General features: G+C 47.3%; 1 protein-coding gene across 1 annotated transcript in view; it reads left to right on the top strand.

Moving 5' to 3' along the window:
* Nucleotides 1-18,628, top strand: part of GSR (glutathione-disulfide reductase) — a 175,813-nt gene that overhangs the window by 143,746 nt on the left and 13,439 nt on the right. Inside the window, exon 12 of the mRNA XM_069237415.1 lies at nt 158-291. Coding sequence (XP_069093516.1) covers nt 158-291 — 134 coding nt within the window. The remainder of the gene's footprint in view (nt 1-157; nt 292-18,628) is intronic.

The following is an 18,628-nucleotide window of genomic DNA, read 5'->3' as shown; positions in this document are numbered from 1 at the left end:
TCCCATGCAAATATTAGGAATTTATGTTGTGCCACTGGCATTATCATTGGTATGTGTATTTATCTCCCGAAAATACACCAACTATTTTCCTATGAGTTGAAAATACAGAGTGCTCAAAACATTTCTTAATTCATTTTTTCTTTTGTGTGTGTTTCAGAGGAAGCATTGGTCAAGTATGGCAAAGACAATGTGAAGACGTTCACAACTTCTTTCACACCAATGTACCATGCGGTGACCAAGAGGAAAACTAAGTGTGTCATGAAATTAGTTTGTTCTGGCAAAGAAGAAAAAGTAAGTATTAGAACTGTAAGAATAATTGATGTGGTGCTCTTCAGCTTATCAGCCCTGCAAGTTCAGTGCATCTGCACCCAGGAAATGAGGGTTGCAAGAGGAGGATCGATTTATCAGGATGAGTTCACCCTTCTAAGACAGAGTGAGGAGGAAGTGGCTGTATGGATCAACCTTATGGGCCTTAAATTAAAAGGAGTCAGGACGTAGGTCTGTTGTTTGGATTCAGTTACAGAGTCTGTGCTTCAACACAGTCCCTCAAGCACCGGAATTATTTGATGTCACCACCTTATTTGCTGGGATTCTAGACTCTGTTTTGGGGCACACAGAGGGTCAGTGGTCAGCTCAGTCTCCTTCAGCCTGATGCAGGTGAAGCAATAATTCTGTTTATTGATCAGACCAATAAAAAGGGAACTGGTGGAGAACTGATGAATGCCAAAATGTATTACACTACCTCACTGATGGGGGAGTTCACACATTTTAAATTGCCCAACTGCAGTTTGTTCAGAATTCAACGGCCCATCTTCACTTGTAGGAAGTTTAACAGTGTCCTTTCAAGGACTGAGGACTGCACTGGTTGCCAGTGGGCGAATGAGTCATGTTCTACTTGGTTTAGAAGTCTATATCAGAAAAAAGTGTGATCATTGTACTGTATTTCTGATGGCTACTTCTAACCGCAGATTCCTCACCATAAAATACTCCCCAGACGCCAGACTGGATTCGGAAAATAGCAGCGCTCCTATTTACCTCTGGACAGAAAGTGACATCGATCACTGCCCAGCGATAGTCTGCAGCACTCCTTAGGTGACTAAACCATGACGCTGCTCCCCCCAACTGCTGCCACGCGCACCTCATACCATGGTAGGACTTTCACCTTTACCCACTGCCAGTTGTCTAGCAGCCACTCACCCACACCCACCACACTGAGACTAACAACGTCCTCAACACTTCCTCCCAACTCCCTCAACACACAATCATCAACAAGGCCCACACTCCCACCCTACATCTCACCCACACGCCATAGCAAACTTGCACGTCAACTCCCACTCAAATGCATGCTTTGATTACTCCGCAAACACACAAGCAAAATACGGGACCTTCCGCGACACACCCGACATCCTCTTCATCACAGAGAACTGGCTCAACCCCTTATCGGCTCCCAACATCCCTACAGCAATCCCAGTGGGCTACAAGATCGATTGACAGGACTGCCTTCACAAGCCAGGAGGAGGGCTTGCTGACTTCTATAAGGAATTTATCAAATGCACAACATCCACAGACAAATGCCACGACATTCATGGAACAACTGCACTTCAAGCTGCAAAGCTCCGATAAATTCACCCTGAACAGAACCTTTACCTGCCTACCACCCCGACTCTGAGCCACCTTTGCTAACCTCATCACCGACTTTGTCGCTCCGCTCACCATCGACTCCAGAGCCTACATTCTCTTCAGTGACCTCAACTTTTACCTGAAAGACCGAAACAACCCCTCCTCCATAGCACTCCTCAAAAGAATAAGCAACATTGGACTCACCCAGCTCATCACAGAACCAACACATACTGCAGGACACAGGACCACAAGTGGCAGCATCAAATACAAGTCCACCACACAGCTCACATGGAGCGACCACTCCATCATCCACTTTGTCAACAAACCTCAAGTCAACACCCCTACCAGGTTCAGCACTCCAAGCTGGAGCAAAATCACAGAAGCAAACTGGCTCAGCACTGATCAGCCTAACTACACAAACTACTTTGACAGGGAAATTAACAACTTCAACAACTGGATCAAGAACTGTGCAGACTCCCTTGAATCCACAAAATTCAACAAGCTTAGTAGATCAAACACGCAGGCCAGATGGTACACAGAGACCTCTGAGACACCAAACAACACTGTAAACTGCTGGAACGGAAATGGAGTGTCAGCCACGACACCACCAACAGAATTACCTACAAGTGTGCATTCAGACCCTATCACCAGAAAATTAGACACACCAAGAAAAAAGAACTAGTGTACTTAATCAAAGGAACCTCCAACAGCCTCAAGAAGATCTTCTCGATTGTCAAGGATTTCACCTCACCTTCAGCCACTATCAACAACATTGCTGCCTCACAACAACTCTGTGTCAACCTATTCAACTTCTTCCACAACAAAACATCTACAGCAACTCCACACACCAACACAACCTCAGAGAACTCATCATTAACCTACCCACCACCACCAGCCAAGACTGCTACCTGACCGAATGGACAACCCTCATCAGAAGCAACACAGCGGCCATCCACTCCGGGGCCCCAACTGACCCATGCCCCCACCACATCTACAACCAGGGACATCACCAAACCGCATCACACTGACCTACATCATCAACACCTCCATCATGTCCGCCACTTTCCCGGCTGAAGGGAATCATGCAGAAATCAACGATTTCATCAAGAAGCTCACAGCCTACCCAAATCAACTGAGCAACTTCCGACCCATCTCCCTTCTCCCCTATCCAGCCAAAGTGATTGAGAAGGTCATTAACAATCAACTCACAACCCACTACAAGCTTCACCATCTTCTAGAAAACACACAATCAGGACTCAGAAAGAACCACAACACCGAAACCGCACTCATCGCATTCACCAACGACATTCAAAACATCCTGGAAAGAGGAGAAACAGCAGCCCTCATACTGCTCTACCTCTGCACAGTCTTCCACATTGTTTCCCACAACACCCTCCTGAGAGGACTGTACAAGATTGGCATACAAGGACCTGCTCTCAAATGGATCTGTTCCTTCCTCATGGGAAGAACCCAAAGGATCAGGCTGCCACCCTTCACATCACAGACCAAGAAAATTATATGTGTTGTCCCACAGGGATCACCCGTCAGCCCCAATGTTTTCAATATATACATGACACTACTCGCCAACATTATCCGATCACAAGACATCAGATATCTCATATGCCAGTGACACCCAATTCACTCTCTCCCTGACGGACACGACAAACACCAGCAGAACCAGTTTGTCCAACTGCATGACCATGGTAGTAGACTGTATGTGAATCAACTGCCTGAAGCTTAACTCCGACAAAATGGAAGTACAGTCTTCAACAACAAGACCACCACATGGGATTCCATCTCGTCAGTGTCGCAGCTAGGACCAACACTCACTTCCACAGACCAGGCAAGATATATAAGGATCACCCTGGAAGACAAGCTCAACATTGTGGTTTAAGTCAGCACAGTGTGCACCTCCTGCCTCCACATCCTATGCCTGCTGTGAAAGATCTTCAAATGGTTGTCTCAGAACACCAGACAGACAGTCACACAAGCACTCACCACCAGCAGGCTGGACTACGGCAACATACTGAAATCTCCAAACAACACCCACACAGACTCTTCACCATCCAGAATACAGCCGAAAGACTCATACTCAACCACCAACGCCGCACCCACATCACATCACACCACACCTCGGAAAGCTTTGCCGCTTCCCCATTCACAAGCTCAGCCAATTCAAACTTCTCACGCACACCTACAAAGCCATACACAAAACAGGACCAAAATATTTGAACAGCCACATACCTTTTCACCAAGCCAGAAGACACCTGCGCTCTGCCTCACTCACTTTCACTCACACACACACACCCCGCATCTGCAAAAGGAAAACTGGAGGTCGCACATTCTCATATATCGCACCCAAGACATGAACAACCTCCCTCAACACATCAGAGCCTCCTCCTCACTTACTGAGTTCCACAAGAAGCTGAAGACCTGGCTCTTCATATAAGCACCTTGGGACCACACACCCACACACCTTGCCCAAGCACCTGGAGACCCTCTTGGGTGATTACTGCGCTATACAAATCAACATAACGTTGTGCAGTTCCGCACGAACTCCATAGCACCCCGGAAGTGATGTCACTGAGCAGCATGTAAACCCCTACATGCTGACATCGGGGCCTTTCTTTCCATACCTTCGGGCGCAGTTCTGTAGCTCTGCTCCCAACTTTGTCGGTTTTCTGACGACATCCTAAACAATTTTACCATTGTGCTAGAGAACGATGTAAACCCCCAAAGGTTTCAAGCCATGCCTCGACTGCAAGAAGCAAATGTCAGTGTTTGGACCTGCACATGTGGGTCTTTGGTGCCTGTGCTTGGGACACAACAGCTGAACGTCTCTGAACACAAGAAGACTGTGCGGCCTTTACTTAAATTTTACTCACGCTTCAAAACGCAGACTCGGTCCCAGTCCCGAGGTTGATTTGGCAGCTGCTCAACTTCACACTCTTAAGTCTTCATGTAAGTAAAAGTCCAGGAGCAAACATTAAAAAGCGAAGGAGGACTCAACCACATCCTATCACTCTGGGGTCTTTGAGGTCTCCAGCCACTGAACTGATTCTCAGATCGTGCTGATGCCCCAAATGTCCTGGCCTGTTCTAAACCCCCATGGCAAATCAAGGCCTACAAGGAGGCCAAGCTGCACCTTTTTGGTGTGATTCTGGCTTCCTCTGACACGCCTTCTGGGCCCAGGGAATGGCAGTGAGTCAAGTCGGATTACCATCAGTAAATCCTTGCCTGGACAGTTTACCCCCTTGGGATCCGTTACCAGGCCTGTATCAAAGCTGGTGCTGACTTCTACTCCGGCCCAGGATCTACGCTGGTCCCCACTGGTGCCAGAGAATGACCCAGAGCCAACTCCAGTGTCCGACCCTGAACTAACTTCGGCATGAGCATGACTAATGCAGCGTGACAAAACAGAAGTGCAACTGGTCATCATACAACCTGACTCTAATCCAATGACTCTGCCAACCTGCACCTACCAGGAGAGGCTTCATTATCTCATTGGCTCTGACTTTGATCCTATACCAGAGCAGGGGCCACCTTAAGATGTCAGTGATGACGATGCTCTATTTGCAAAATGCCGGCGGACTTGACAACTCACCTGAGACAGAGCTTGAGTCACAATTTGGGTCACCAAAGAAAGACAGTGCCTCATTTGCAGTGGTGGTCCAGAGGGCAGCTGAGGTACTAGAATTGCAGCTGCCCTCATATGGGGCCAAGACTGACAGATTTTGAAGCCAGGACCAGTGACCTCTGAGCTTTTGTGATAAATACATTTGTACTTACAGGAAGACATCAACAAAGTAGTAACAATGCTCCACATAGTCTGTAATTCGTAAACATAAAGGGTGAAACACAAATGGTGAGCCTGATCACATACGATGCAAGAGATGTATATAGTTACTCAGAGTCTACGGGGATCCCTTGTTTCCTTTCAAAGATGCTCTGGTGCTTTGTTGGCCACTCGGTCGAACCCTTGTTCTTGCCTCCCTGTGAATAGGCAGGCACCTTTCTCCAGAGAGTCTTATTGTATAGGCCTCAACCAGTAAGGTGAACCCTAACTCATTTCCTACCACTCCTCCACATAGGGAATCCAAGAGGATAGATGCTTTTGACAAGCATATGTTTTCTGCATCCGTTTCACAGGATGCACTAGTGATTTCCATGCCTCCCTCATGGATATGCCCTTTGATGGATCCCGCCTTTTCGGTGTGAAGACAGACCCTACTCTGGAGCATTTTCAGGATAGCAGAGCTTTCATACACTCCCTGGGGCTGTTGCCCCGGCCAAACAGGTACCAATTCAGAAAGTTTAGGAGCTATTCCCGAGGGCTGGCTTATATACAGAGACAGCCTTCCCAATAAGTGAGCAGCAGGTTCCCCCAGTCCTTTCAAGGACATGGGTCTGGCAAGGTAGCGTGCTAGCCAGCAGGCACCTCAGTCCTTCAACTCCTCTTCCTCTCCTATAACTGTCACCAAACCGCTTTAGTTTGCCTATGGACATGCATGCCCATCCAGTGGGGGGTATGATTCAACATTTCCTCCAAGGTTGGTTACATTACGTTCAGTACATGGGTCTTTACAGATTGTTCAAAATGGTTATGCCCTGCCTTTTCTTTCTGCCCTTCCCATTATTCCTCCCACTCCAGACAGAATTTTAGACCACCATCTGCCATTCTGTTAAAGGGGATGCAGTTGTTTGTATCAAATGGGGCTATCAAGATGGTTCCAGGCTGAATGAGGAGGGGTTGCTACTCTCACTTTTTCCTGATTTTGAAAGAGGACAGGGTCTCAGTCCTGTTGTGGACTTCGGCCTCTGTATGCTTTCCTGTAGATGGACAACATAATGCTCATGCTGGTCCAGATCCTATCTACTCTGGACCCAGGTGACTAAATTGTGTCCTTGGAACTGCTGGACAAGTGTTTTCATACACCTGTGCTGTATTTCCACAGACGTCATCTAAGATTCAAGGCAGGCTAGGATAATTTTCTGTTCGGTGGCATGTGTAGCTGCAGATACACACGCTGTGCATAGTCCGCCGTCTGGTGTTGGGTCGGAGTGTTACAAGTTGTTTTTCTTCGAAGAAGTCTTTTCGAGTCACGAGACCGAGGGACTCCTCCTACTTTGGTTCCATTGCGCATGGGCGTCGACTCCATGTTAGATTGGTTTTTTTCCGCCATCGGGTTCGGACGTGTTCCTTTTCGCTCCGTGTTTCGGGTCGGAAAGTTAGTCAGAATCAACGGAAAATTCGTCGGTATTGTTTCGTTCGGTATCCGGTTAGATTAGAATCGACACCGAATCTTGAAGAGCTCCGGTAGCCCTTTGGGGTAATTTCGATCCCCCGTCGGGCCTGGTCGGCCCGACCGCGTGTAACATCGAGACTGATGGAACGGACCCCGTTCCGATTCTGTCCTAAATGCCACAGTAAATATCCCTATACAGACCAACATTTGGTCTGTAACTTGTGCCTGTCACCCGAGCACAAAGAAGAAACGTGTGAGGCCTGTCGAGCGTTTCGGTCGAGAAAAACGCTCCGAGACCGAAGAGCCAGAAGGTTGCAGATGGCGTCCACGCCGACAGGACAACAACGGTTCGAGGAAGAGGGAGAAGAAGAAACATTCTCCATCCACGAATCGGATTCCGAAGAATTCGACGTCGAAGAAACCGTGAGTAAGACGTCGAAACAAGCATCACACAGAAAAACAGACAAAGCCCAGGGGACGCCACTGCCGACAGGCCATGGCCCAACCCATAAAGTAGGTGACCGTCCATCGGCACCGAAAAAGGGCGAGCTGGTGCCGAGATCGTCCGACTCAGGTCGAGACACAGGCACGCAGCAATCTCGGAACCGAGAAACTGCCGCAGAAAAGGGTCGACACCGAGACAGCGGCACCGAAGCTGCTCGGCACAGAGATAGCGGCACCGAAGATGGTCGACGCCAAGAAGGTACGACACCGAAAAAGAGGAAAATCTCTTCGGAGCCGAAAACAACAAAAGACACGGTTTCGGTGCCAAAACGCCCAGCAACCGAACCGAAAGCCAGTTCCTACTCAGAGGAACAATCACTGTCCTCCCAACTTCAAAAACACAGATTTGAGGAGGAATTACAAACAACAGCTGTAGATCACACGCAAAAGCGGATCTTTATACAAAGTGGTACAGGGAAGATCAGCACCCTTCCCCCAATCAGAAGAAAAAGGAAACTAGATTTCCAACAACCAGAAAAAACACCACAAGCAAAAGTGGTGAAGAAGGTAACTCCACCACCCTCTCCACCACCGGCAGCTCATATATCACCGGCACAGACTCTGTCACAATCACCAGCTCATACCACCATGAGCCAAGATGACCAGGACGCATGGGATCTCTATGACGCCCCAGTATCGGACAATAGCCCTGAGTCGTACCCCACTAAGCCCTCACCACCTGAGGACAGTACAGCGTATGCTCAGGTGGTAGCTAGGGCAGCAGAGTTTCATAACGTATCGCTACATTCAGAGCCTATCGAGGATGACTTCCTTTTTAACACCCTGTCCTCCACCCATAGCAATTATCAAAGCCTTCCTATGCTCCCAGGAATGCTAAGGCACGCTAAACAAATCTTTAAGGAGCCAGTTAAAAGCAGAGCAATAACCCCAAGGGTGGAGAAGAAATACAAGGCACCACCCACAGACCCTGCTTTTATTACATCACAACTGACACCAGATTCAGTTGTCGTAGGAGCAGCTCGTAAAAGAGCCAACTCGCACACATCAGGCGACGCACCACCTCCAGACAAGGAGAGCCGAAAGTTTGATGCAGCCGGGAAAAGGGTTGCAATACAAGCTGCAAATCAGTGGCGCATCGCCAACTCGCAGGCACTCCTAGCGCGATATGACAGAGCCCATTGGGACGAGATGCAGCATCTCATCGAGCACCTCCCCAAAGAATTCCAAAAACGGGCAAAACAAGTGGTTGAAGAGGGACAAAACATATCCAACAACCAAATCTGTTCTTCTATGGATGCAGCAGATACAGCTGCAAGAACTATAAATACTGCTGTAACGATAAGGAGGCACGCATGGCTGCGCACATCCGGCTTCAATCCTGAGATACAACAGGCAGTGCTCAATATGCCGTTCACTGAACAACAATTGTTTGGACCAGAAGTGGACACTGCAATTGAAAAATTAAAGAAAGACACTGACACAGCTAAAGCCGTGGGCGCACTCTATTCCCCGTAGGGCAGAGGCACATTTGGCACATTTCGCAAAACCACTTTCAGAGGAGGGTTTCGAGGTCAAGCCACACAAGCCAGCACCTCACAACCAACACCGTCTACCTACCAGGGACAGTATCAAAGGGGAGGCTTTCGGGGCCAATACAGAGGGGGCCAATTCCCAAGAAACTGGGGAAAATTTCAAGGGCCCAAAACCCCTCAAAACAAGCAGTGACTCACAAGTCACTCAACCCCTTCACACAACACCAGTGGGAGGAAGACTAAGCCAGTTCTACAAATCTTGGGAGGAGATAACAACAGACACTTGGGTCTTAGCAATTATCCAACATGGTTATTGCATAGAATTTCTCCAACTCCCTCCAAACGTCCCACCGAAAACACACAAGATGTCCAAACAGCATATAGACCTTCTAGGACTAGAAGTTCAAGCATTACTGCAAAAAAACGCAATAGAATTAGTACCAAAAACACAAAAGAACACAGGAGTTTACTCACTGTACTTTCTAATACCGAAAAAGGACAAAAGCCTGAGACCAATATTGGATCTCAGAACACTAAACACCTACATCAAATCAGACCACTTTCACATGGTCACGTTACAAGACGTAATACCACTACTGAAACAGCAAGACTACATGACAACGTTAGATCTAAAAGACGCGTATTTCCATATACCGATACATCCCTCGCACAGGAAATACCTAAGGTTCGTATTCGAAGGAATACATTACCAATTCAAAGTGTTGCCATTCGGAATAACGACAGCACCAAGAGTCTTTACAAAATGTCTAGCAGTAATAGCTGCACATATCAGGAGGCAGCAAATACACGTGTTCCCGTACCTAGACGATTGGTTAATCAAAACCAACTCGCTAACAAAGTGTTTACACCACACAGATTATGTTATACAAACCCTTTACAAACTGGGTTTCTCCATCAACTATGCAAAGTCACACCTTTTGCCGTGTCAAACACAGCAATACTTAGGAGCGACAATCAACACAACAAAAGGGATAGCCACTCCAAGTCCACAAAGGGTTAAAAAATTTCACAAGGTGATACAAGCTATGTATCCAACACAAAAGATACATGCAAAGATGGTCTTAAAACTCCTAGGCATGATGTCCTCATGCATAGCCATTGTCCCAAACGCAAGATTGCACATGCGGCCCTTACAACAGTGCCTAGCATCACAATGGTCACATGCACAGGGTCACCTTCTAGACCTGGTGTTAGACCGGCAAACATACATCTCGCTTCTATGGTGGAACAGTACAAATTTAAACAAAGGGCGGCCTTTCCAAGACCCAGTGCCACAATACGTGATAACAACAGATGCTTCCATGACAGGGTGGGGAGCACACCTCAATCAACACAGCATCCAAGGACAATGGGACGTACATCAAAGAAAGTTTCATATAAATCACCTAGAATTGTTAGCAGTATTTCTAGCGTTGAAAGCATTCCAACCAATGATAACCCACAAATACATTCTTGTCAAAACAGACAACATGACGACAATGTATTATTTAAACAAACAGGGGGGAACACACTCGACACAGTTGTGTCTCCTCACACAAAAAATATGGCATTGGGCAATTCACAACCACATTCGCCTAATAGCACAGTTTATTCCAGGGATCCAGAACCAGCTAGCAGACAATCTCTCTCGGGATCACCAACAGGTCCACGAATGGGAAATTCACCCCCAAATCCTGAACACTTACTTCCAAGTTTGGGGAACACCTCAAATAGATCTATTTGCAACAAAAGAAAACGCAAAATGCCAAAACTTCGCATCCAGGTACCCACACCGGCAATCTCAAGGCAATGCTCTATGGATGAATTGGTCAGGGATATTTGCGTACGCTTTCCCCCCTCTCCCTCTCCTTCCATATCTAGTAAACAGATTGAGTCAAAACAAACTCAAACTCATACTAATAGCACCAACATGGGCAAGACAACCTTGGTATACCACACTACTAGACCTGTCAGTAGTACCTCATGTCAAACTACCCAACAGGCCAGATCTGTTAACACAACACAAACAACAGATCAGGCATCCAAACCCAGCGTCGCTGAATCTAGCAATTTGGCTCCTGAAATCCTAGAATTTGGACACTTGAACCTCACACAAGAATGTATGGAGGTCATAAAACAAGCTAGAAGGCCATCCACTAGACACTGCTATGCAAGTAAATGGAAAAGATTTGTTTGTTACTGCCATAATAATCAAGTCCAACCATTGCATGCATCTCCAAAAGATGTAGTAGGATATTTACTACATCTACAAAAATCAAATCTAGCTTTCAATTCCATAAAAATACATCTCGCAGCAATATCTGCTTACCTGCAGATTACTCATTCAACTTCCCTATTTAGAATACCTGTCATTAAAGCATTTATGGAGGACCTAAAGAGTATAATACCACCAAGGACACCACCTGTTCCTTCATGGAACCTCAACATTGTCTTGACAAGGCTCATGGGTCCACCTTTCGAACCCATGCATTCATGTGAAATGCAATACTTAACGTGGAAAGTTGCATTTCTCATTGCCATTACATCTCTAAGAAGAGTAAGTGAAATTCAGGCATTTACTATACAAGAACCATTTATTCAAATACACAAAAATAAGGTAGTTCTAAGAACCATCCCAAAATTCTTACCAAAGGTCATCTCACCGTTCCACTTAAATCAAACAGTAGAATTGCCAGTGTTCTTTCCACAGCCAGACTCAATAGCTGAAAGAGCACTACATACATTAGACATCAAAAGAGCACTAATGTACTACATTGACAGAACAAAACTAATTAGGAAAACAAAACAACTATTTATTGCATTTCAAAAACCTCATACAGGAAATCCAATATCAAAACAAGGTATAGCTAGATGGATAGTTAGGTGCATGCAAACCTGCTATCTTAAAGCAAAGAGACAGCTGCCTATTACACCAAAGGCACACTCAACCAGAAAGAAAGGTACTACCATGGCCTTTCTAGGAAATATTCCAATGAACGAAATATGTAAGGCAGCAACATGGTCTACGCCTCACACATTTACTAAGCACTACTGTGTAGACGTGTTATCTGCACAACAAGCCACAGTAGGTCAAGCTGTACTAAGAACTTTATTTCAAACTACTTCCACTCCTACAGCCTGAACCACCGCTTTTGGGGAGATAACTGCTTACTAGTCTATGCACAGCATGTGTATCTGCAGCTACACATGCCACCAAACGGAAAATGTCACTTACCCAGTGTACATCTGTTCGTGGCATTAGTCGCTGCAGATTCACATGCGCCCACCCGCCTCCCCGGGAGCCTGTAGCCGTTTGGAAGTAATCTTCAACATTTGTACATTTGTAAATATATTACTTTAACCTTCATTTTGTACATACTTATTCATTCCATTGCATGGGCACTATTACTAACATACACAACTCCTACCTCACCCTCTGCGGGGAAAACAATCTAACATGGAGTCGACGCCCATGCGCAATGGAACCAAAGTAGGAGGAGTCCCTCGGTCTCGTGACTCGAAAAGACTTCTTCAAAGAAAAACAACTTGTAACACTCCGACCCAACACCAGACGGCGGACTATGCACAGCATGTGAATCTGCAGCGACTAATGCCACGAACAGATGTACACTGGGTAAGTGACATTTTCCGTTTGTTGCATGCCCCTCAGGTGTTTAAGAAAGTGTTGGCAGTGGTCACTGCTCATTTTAGGAAATCGGGAATAACTAATATTCCTGTACCTTGATCTCTGGCTGCTGAAGGTGGGCACACCACTGTCAGTTGCTGACCTAGTCCAGATAGTGAATGTATTGACATTGTTGGGTTCACTATGGACAAGCCAAAGTCTCACCTAACTCCTTCTCAGAAGCTTCCATTTACCATTTATGGTCACAGTAGCGTTCAAGGCTTTCCCTCTGCTACAACGAGTAGGACATTCAGGCTATTATCCCGAGGTTTCAGGTCTGGTCCTACCTCATACTCAAAGCAGCTGTGTAGCTTCTTGGCATCTTAGCCTCTCTCATCCTTCTTGTCAGCTATGCTGGGTAGCACATGCTTACTTTGCTATAGAATCTGAAGTTCCAGTGGGCCCAACATCAAAGCAGTCTGGCCAATGTCATCCAGGTCTCAGAGGAGATGGATTAAGATTTGTAGCAGTGCTCACTCAAATGCAGTTGGTCCAGTGGCAAGCTCTTCTGCCTTCACCACCCTGAACTTATTGTGGTGACACATGTCCCTTCTGGGCAGGGAAGGCCACCTGGGGGTGGTGGAGGTCAGGCGACTCTGGCCTCCGGTGGTGGTCTGTCTCTGTAGCAGTATTCTGGAATTAAAACCATTTGTCTGGCCCTGAAGGCCTTTCTACCATACATCAAGGGGAAGCTGGTGCAGGTTCTCATGGACAACACCATTACCATGTGGTAGTGCAAAAAGAAGGACGGAATGGGATCATGTGTCAGAAGGTTCTGTGTCATTACAGGTGGTTGGAGTACCAGGGCATTTTCCTGATCACAAACCATCAAGAGGGGTCCCTGAATGTGTACGCACTTTGAGCAGATGCATAGCTGTTTGCTGCATCTTCTCACCTTAAAAACTGTCTTCCTCATTACGATTAAGTCAACTTGTCACATGAGTGTACTTAAGGCACTTTCAGTGAAACCCAGACAGGTTGGGGCTGGTACAGCATTCTGACCCAAAGTTGCGACTCCCCATCACATTGGGTAATCCATCACTGTTCCAGCATACTTTGCTATCTTCACCCCTTGAATGGGAAGAGGCTCTATCAGTTGGCCCCAAAAGGGCTTTAAGGTGTTCGAGCCATGTGTGGCTGTAGATACACATGCTGTGCATACTCTTGCTATGAAGTGTTGGGCCCGGATGTGTGCAAGCTGCTTTTCTTTGAAGAAATCTTTTTACTCTTGAAGTAGTGTAACTCTTCCTCTTATTGATAATGTGCAAGGTCATCCACTCCATTGTTAGATTGTTTTCTTTATCCTGGCAGGTTTGGATGTGTGCTCCTGTGCTCCAGGTTGACACCGTTGCTGTGCTTTTTTTTTTAGTTCACATGGTTCCTTCCCTCGGTTTGTATTGTACTTGGATCGCATCTCCCTTCTTCTCCATCTGGGGTTAACATTTGCTTACTTTGTTCAAGGTGGGTCCGATCAACCACGGCCACTTCTGGGCCTTACCCGTCGGGACCTACTCCTGTCTCTCTGTTTCGTCTCTTCACCATGACCCGAACAGCCACCATTCGATATTGTCCTTGGTGCCACATGAAATATCCTCGGACTGATCTCCATAAGGTCTACAATTTGTGCCTCTCGCCAGAACACAGCACAACAAGGCTGCCTGCGACATTTGCCACTCCTTCTGCTCTAAAAAGACTCTTCCTGACCATCCCACTTGTCGAATTTAGATGTTGCATAGGGGTGGAGATGACACCCTAGACCTCTTCAGTCACAAGGACGTCGAGGGGGAACAACACTCACAGCCGTCAGCTGCGAATGAAGAGGCTTTCTCCTCTGAAGAATGTTCTGGCTCTCACATGGAGATCGAGGTCCTGCAGCCAGCTCAGCAATCTGTGAATACACCTCCCCTCGACACTGCACTCACCATGAGCAGCCTTGAGTCAAAGGACATTCAACCACTCTGGATCACGAGAGGCAGGCTTTCGGGCCACCACTGCCTTCGGGCCATGATCGGCACCGACAAACCACTTTAGATGACCTGCCCAGCTCTGGCTTGGTGCCAAAGAAGCCTTTGAGACCGACTGCTTCAGTACCCGCTAACCTGACACCGCCAAGAGCTGACACTCTGCACCAACCACATCCTCCTCAGCGCTGACTGGAACCTCAAAGCGGAAACCAAAGGCAATCCGCGGAGTCGAAGGCCTTGGCATAGACCAGCAAGTCAGACACCAGCATAGTCGACCCGATTCTCCATAAGCTGCAGGAGCAACTTGTCTCAAGGCAGAAACACCTGTTTATTCACCCTCACATGGCCGCATTCTAACCCACTCTTCAGGCCCTGCTGCTCTACCCTCGATATGTTAGGAGGTCCTTTAGGAGGCTTTGGACATTTCAGTTCCTTCACAACAAAGCAAAAAGGCAGATAACACTACCAGCTCCTTACACCATGCACCACCATTCCCTCGCCCTGTTCCTCAGCCTTCGTCCTCCCCTTCTGCTTCTCCGGGGGACCCCCTTGACATCACACCTCAGGGGTCTCCACATTCTGACATGGGTAGACGTGCAGAGGGGGATGACATTTGACGGCCCCCACATGGTGATCTAAGGGACTCCTACGATTTAGGCCCACCAGAGGACACAGACCCAGACTTTTACCCTGCCCGACCCTCCAATCCAGATGATCCCTCATCTTTTCAGGAGCCCATTGCTCGTGCCACCTCTTTTCATTAGGTGGAACTCCACACTCATCCCTTAGAGGAGGACTCTCTCTTTGAAACCCTCTCCTCCACTCATGACTCCTCTCAGATTCACCCCATGCTCAAAGGCATGTTACGTCACACCCCTGACTTTTTTAAAGCCCTGTGTGGGCTAGGGTTATTACACACAGGGTGGATAAAAATATAAAGCCTTCTCTCGTGACCTCATGTAAATGTGCGGTCAACTCCCAACCCGGCTGCCAAGTACTCACTAATGCCTGTGAGCAAGCCAATTCTAAGGCCAGCAAGGATACCCGCCACCAGAAAAGGAAAGCATATGCTTAGATGCCGCAGGGCAACGGTTGGCTGTGCAGTCGGCCAATCACTGGCGCACAGCGAATTCAGTCTGCCTTCTTGCAGGATTGATCGTGCCCATTGGGACGAAACAGTGGAGCTCTCCCATTACCTACTAGAAGAGTATAGTAAAGGTATCAGGACATAGTTTCTGAGGACAAACTGATATGCAGCACCTCTATTCATTGTGCTCTTGACGCAACTGACACCACTGCCAGAGGTATGAATTCTAGTAGTCTGCTATGTAGACATGCATTGCTCCGTATCTATGGCTTTAAACTGGAAGTTCAGCAGAACCTGCTGAATATGCTCTTTGATGGTAAGCACCTCTTCGGTCCCCAAGTGGACCAAGCTTTAGAGAAGATCAAGAAGGATACGGAAACAGCCAAAGCGATGGGGACACTGCAAACAACTGCTCCCTGCAGCTCCTTTTACTTCACCCCTTACCGTGGAGGCTCAACGCCTACTTCCCCTGAAACCTTGACGTCCTATCACCTCACCCAGGTCCAGCAATCCTCTCTGAATGTTTATTTTAGAGGGTCCTATAGGTGCAACAATTCCAATGGTAGAGGCAAGAGTAGCTCACCAAAAGGAGCTAAAAGAACCACCAAACCCTGATTTGACTCTTCTCGCCACCCGACCACCCAATATCTGTTGGAGGGTGCCTACAAGGCCTATTTCCCTCAAGGCAAACCGTCACCACAGACTAGTGGGTGTTGGACATTATTCAATAAGGTTATTGTCTGGGGCTCACTTCTGCACCTCTCACCATTCCACTTCTCAAACATGTATTTCCACCAGAACATCAAAGCTGCTCATGGAAAAGGTCAACGCCCTGCTCCCCATAAATGGAGCCTGTCCCCGCCAACAGCAAGAAACAGGAGTATACTCACTGTACTTCCAAAGACCCAAAAAAGACTGGTCCCTCAGGCCCTAAAAGAATATATCCTCTTAGAGCATTTTCACAAGGTGACCCTTCAGGATGTCATTCAGCTTCTCCAGAAAGGTGATCTACACACAATCTACAGGATGCTTGTTTCCACATACCAATACATCCAGCTCACCGCGGGTATCTCAGATTGATGGTCAGTGGAAGGCATTACCAGTTCCAAGTGCTCCCCTTTGGGGTACTACTGTGCTTCGGGTGTTCACCAAATGCCTTGCGGTGGTGGCTGCACACCTGCACAGACAGTGTCCACATTTTCCCGTATATGGACGTTTGGATTATCTAAAGTGACACCCGCCAACAGTGCTGTGAACACACACAGGTCACAATAGACCTGCTTCATCGCTTAGGGTTTACAATTAATGTCACAAAATCCCACCTCCAACCCCTACAGATCCAGTTCTACTTAGGGCTATTCTCAACTCTAAGATACGCATAGACTATACAAATCCTGCCAGGATCCAATCCTTTCAGGATTTGTTTCCATTGTTTCAACCAAATCAACTACTCACAGTCAGAGCAGTCTGTCCCTCCTAGCTATGATGGCCTCCTGCATTAACATAGTACCTCATGCCGGGCTTCACTTTTGGCAGTTGCAAGAATGTTTAGCACATCAGTGGTCTCAGGCGGAGGGTCATTGGGAAGATCTAGTGTTCATCGGCCGCCGCACTCATCACTTTCTGCAGCGGTGGAGCACCAACTAATTGTTACAGGCCAGAGCCGACCTTTCCTTGACTGGGTTTTGCAGACGATTTTTGCAGTGGACGTGGGCGGGTGGGGTTCACCCTTACAGGATCTGACTTTACAAGTTATAGTGGGAGACCACGTACCAGGGCCTCCACATCAACTACCTAGAACTTCTAGTCGTTCACCTAGCCTTGAATGCTTTCCCACCTCACATGAAGGGCAAGGTAGTTTTGTCGAGATGAAGAATACGACAGCCATTCATGTCCTTGAGAAACAAGCAGGGACATGCTCTCTGCAGCTGTCTCCACCATCCCAGACCGTTTGTCAATGGGCTTTCTGCCACAGAATTAATTTGTTAGTGGAGTACCTTCTGATAATGGACAACGATTTTGCCAACCTCCTCCGCAGTACGTGGCAACAAGTCCACAAGTGGGAACTTCACCCACAAGTCCTCAACCGTTACCTTTACAGATAGGGGTTCCCACATACAGACATGTTCGCTGCAGTAGAAAATACCAAATGCCCAAACTTCACATCCAGGTTTCACACCCACAGTCCAGCGGCAACGCACTGTGGATGAACTGGTCAGGGATATTTGCCTAGGCTTTTCTTCTCTCCCACGTCTTTCATTTGTCGTTTGGAGGCTTCAGCAGACGTCTCTCACCCCCATCCTGGAGGCACTCACATGGGCCCGCCCGCCCTGGTTTACGGTTCTGCTCAAACTCTCACTGGCTCCGCATTCAAGGCTCCCTAACAAGCCAGGTCTTGTCATGCATAAACATGGAGATATCAGGCACCAATATCCCAGTTCCTTGACCTTGTAACGTGGCTTCTAGGGTCATACAATTCAGATACCTTAATCCTTCACCTGAATTCATGAGCATTCTCAAGGAAGCTCGCAGACCTCGACCTACGCCTGCTATGCGGCCAAGTAGACGAGATTTGTCTGCTGCTGTCACTGAAAATAAATTGACCCATTGAAAGCGACAGTACAATACATTGGCTGTTACATACTTCACTTCCAGGTTTCTAGGAAACTCTTTACATCCATATGATTACATTTAGCCGTCGTAGCTGCCTACCTTCAGAATAGACAACACATTTCTCTCTTCAGGATACCAGTTATCGAATATTTCATGGAGTGTCTCAAAAGGGTTATTCCTCCCCAGACTCCACCAGCATCCTCTTGGAATCTCCACATTATACACACAGGACTCATGGGCTCTCCATTTGAGCCACTCCACACATGCCCCCTTCAGTTTCTCTCATGGCAGCATTTCTAGGTGGTGTCACTTCACTCAGATGTGTCAGTGACCTTCAAGCATTAACCCTGGAAGAACCCTTCTTCAATGTACCTAGGTGTAGAGTTGTCCTCCACGCCAACCTGAAATTCCTCTGT

Source organism: Pleurodeles waltl, chromosome 1_2, assembly GCF_031143425.1.
Source record: "Pleurodeles waltl isolate 20211129_DDA chromosome 1_2, aPleWal1.hap1.20221129, whole genome shotgun sequence".
Classification (NCBI taxonomy): Eukaryota; Metazoa; Chordata; class Amphibia; order Caudata; family Salamandridae; genus Pleurodeles; species Pleurodeles waltl.
This window is presented reverse-complemented; position numbering and strand designations above follow the sequence as displayed.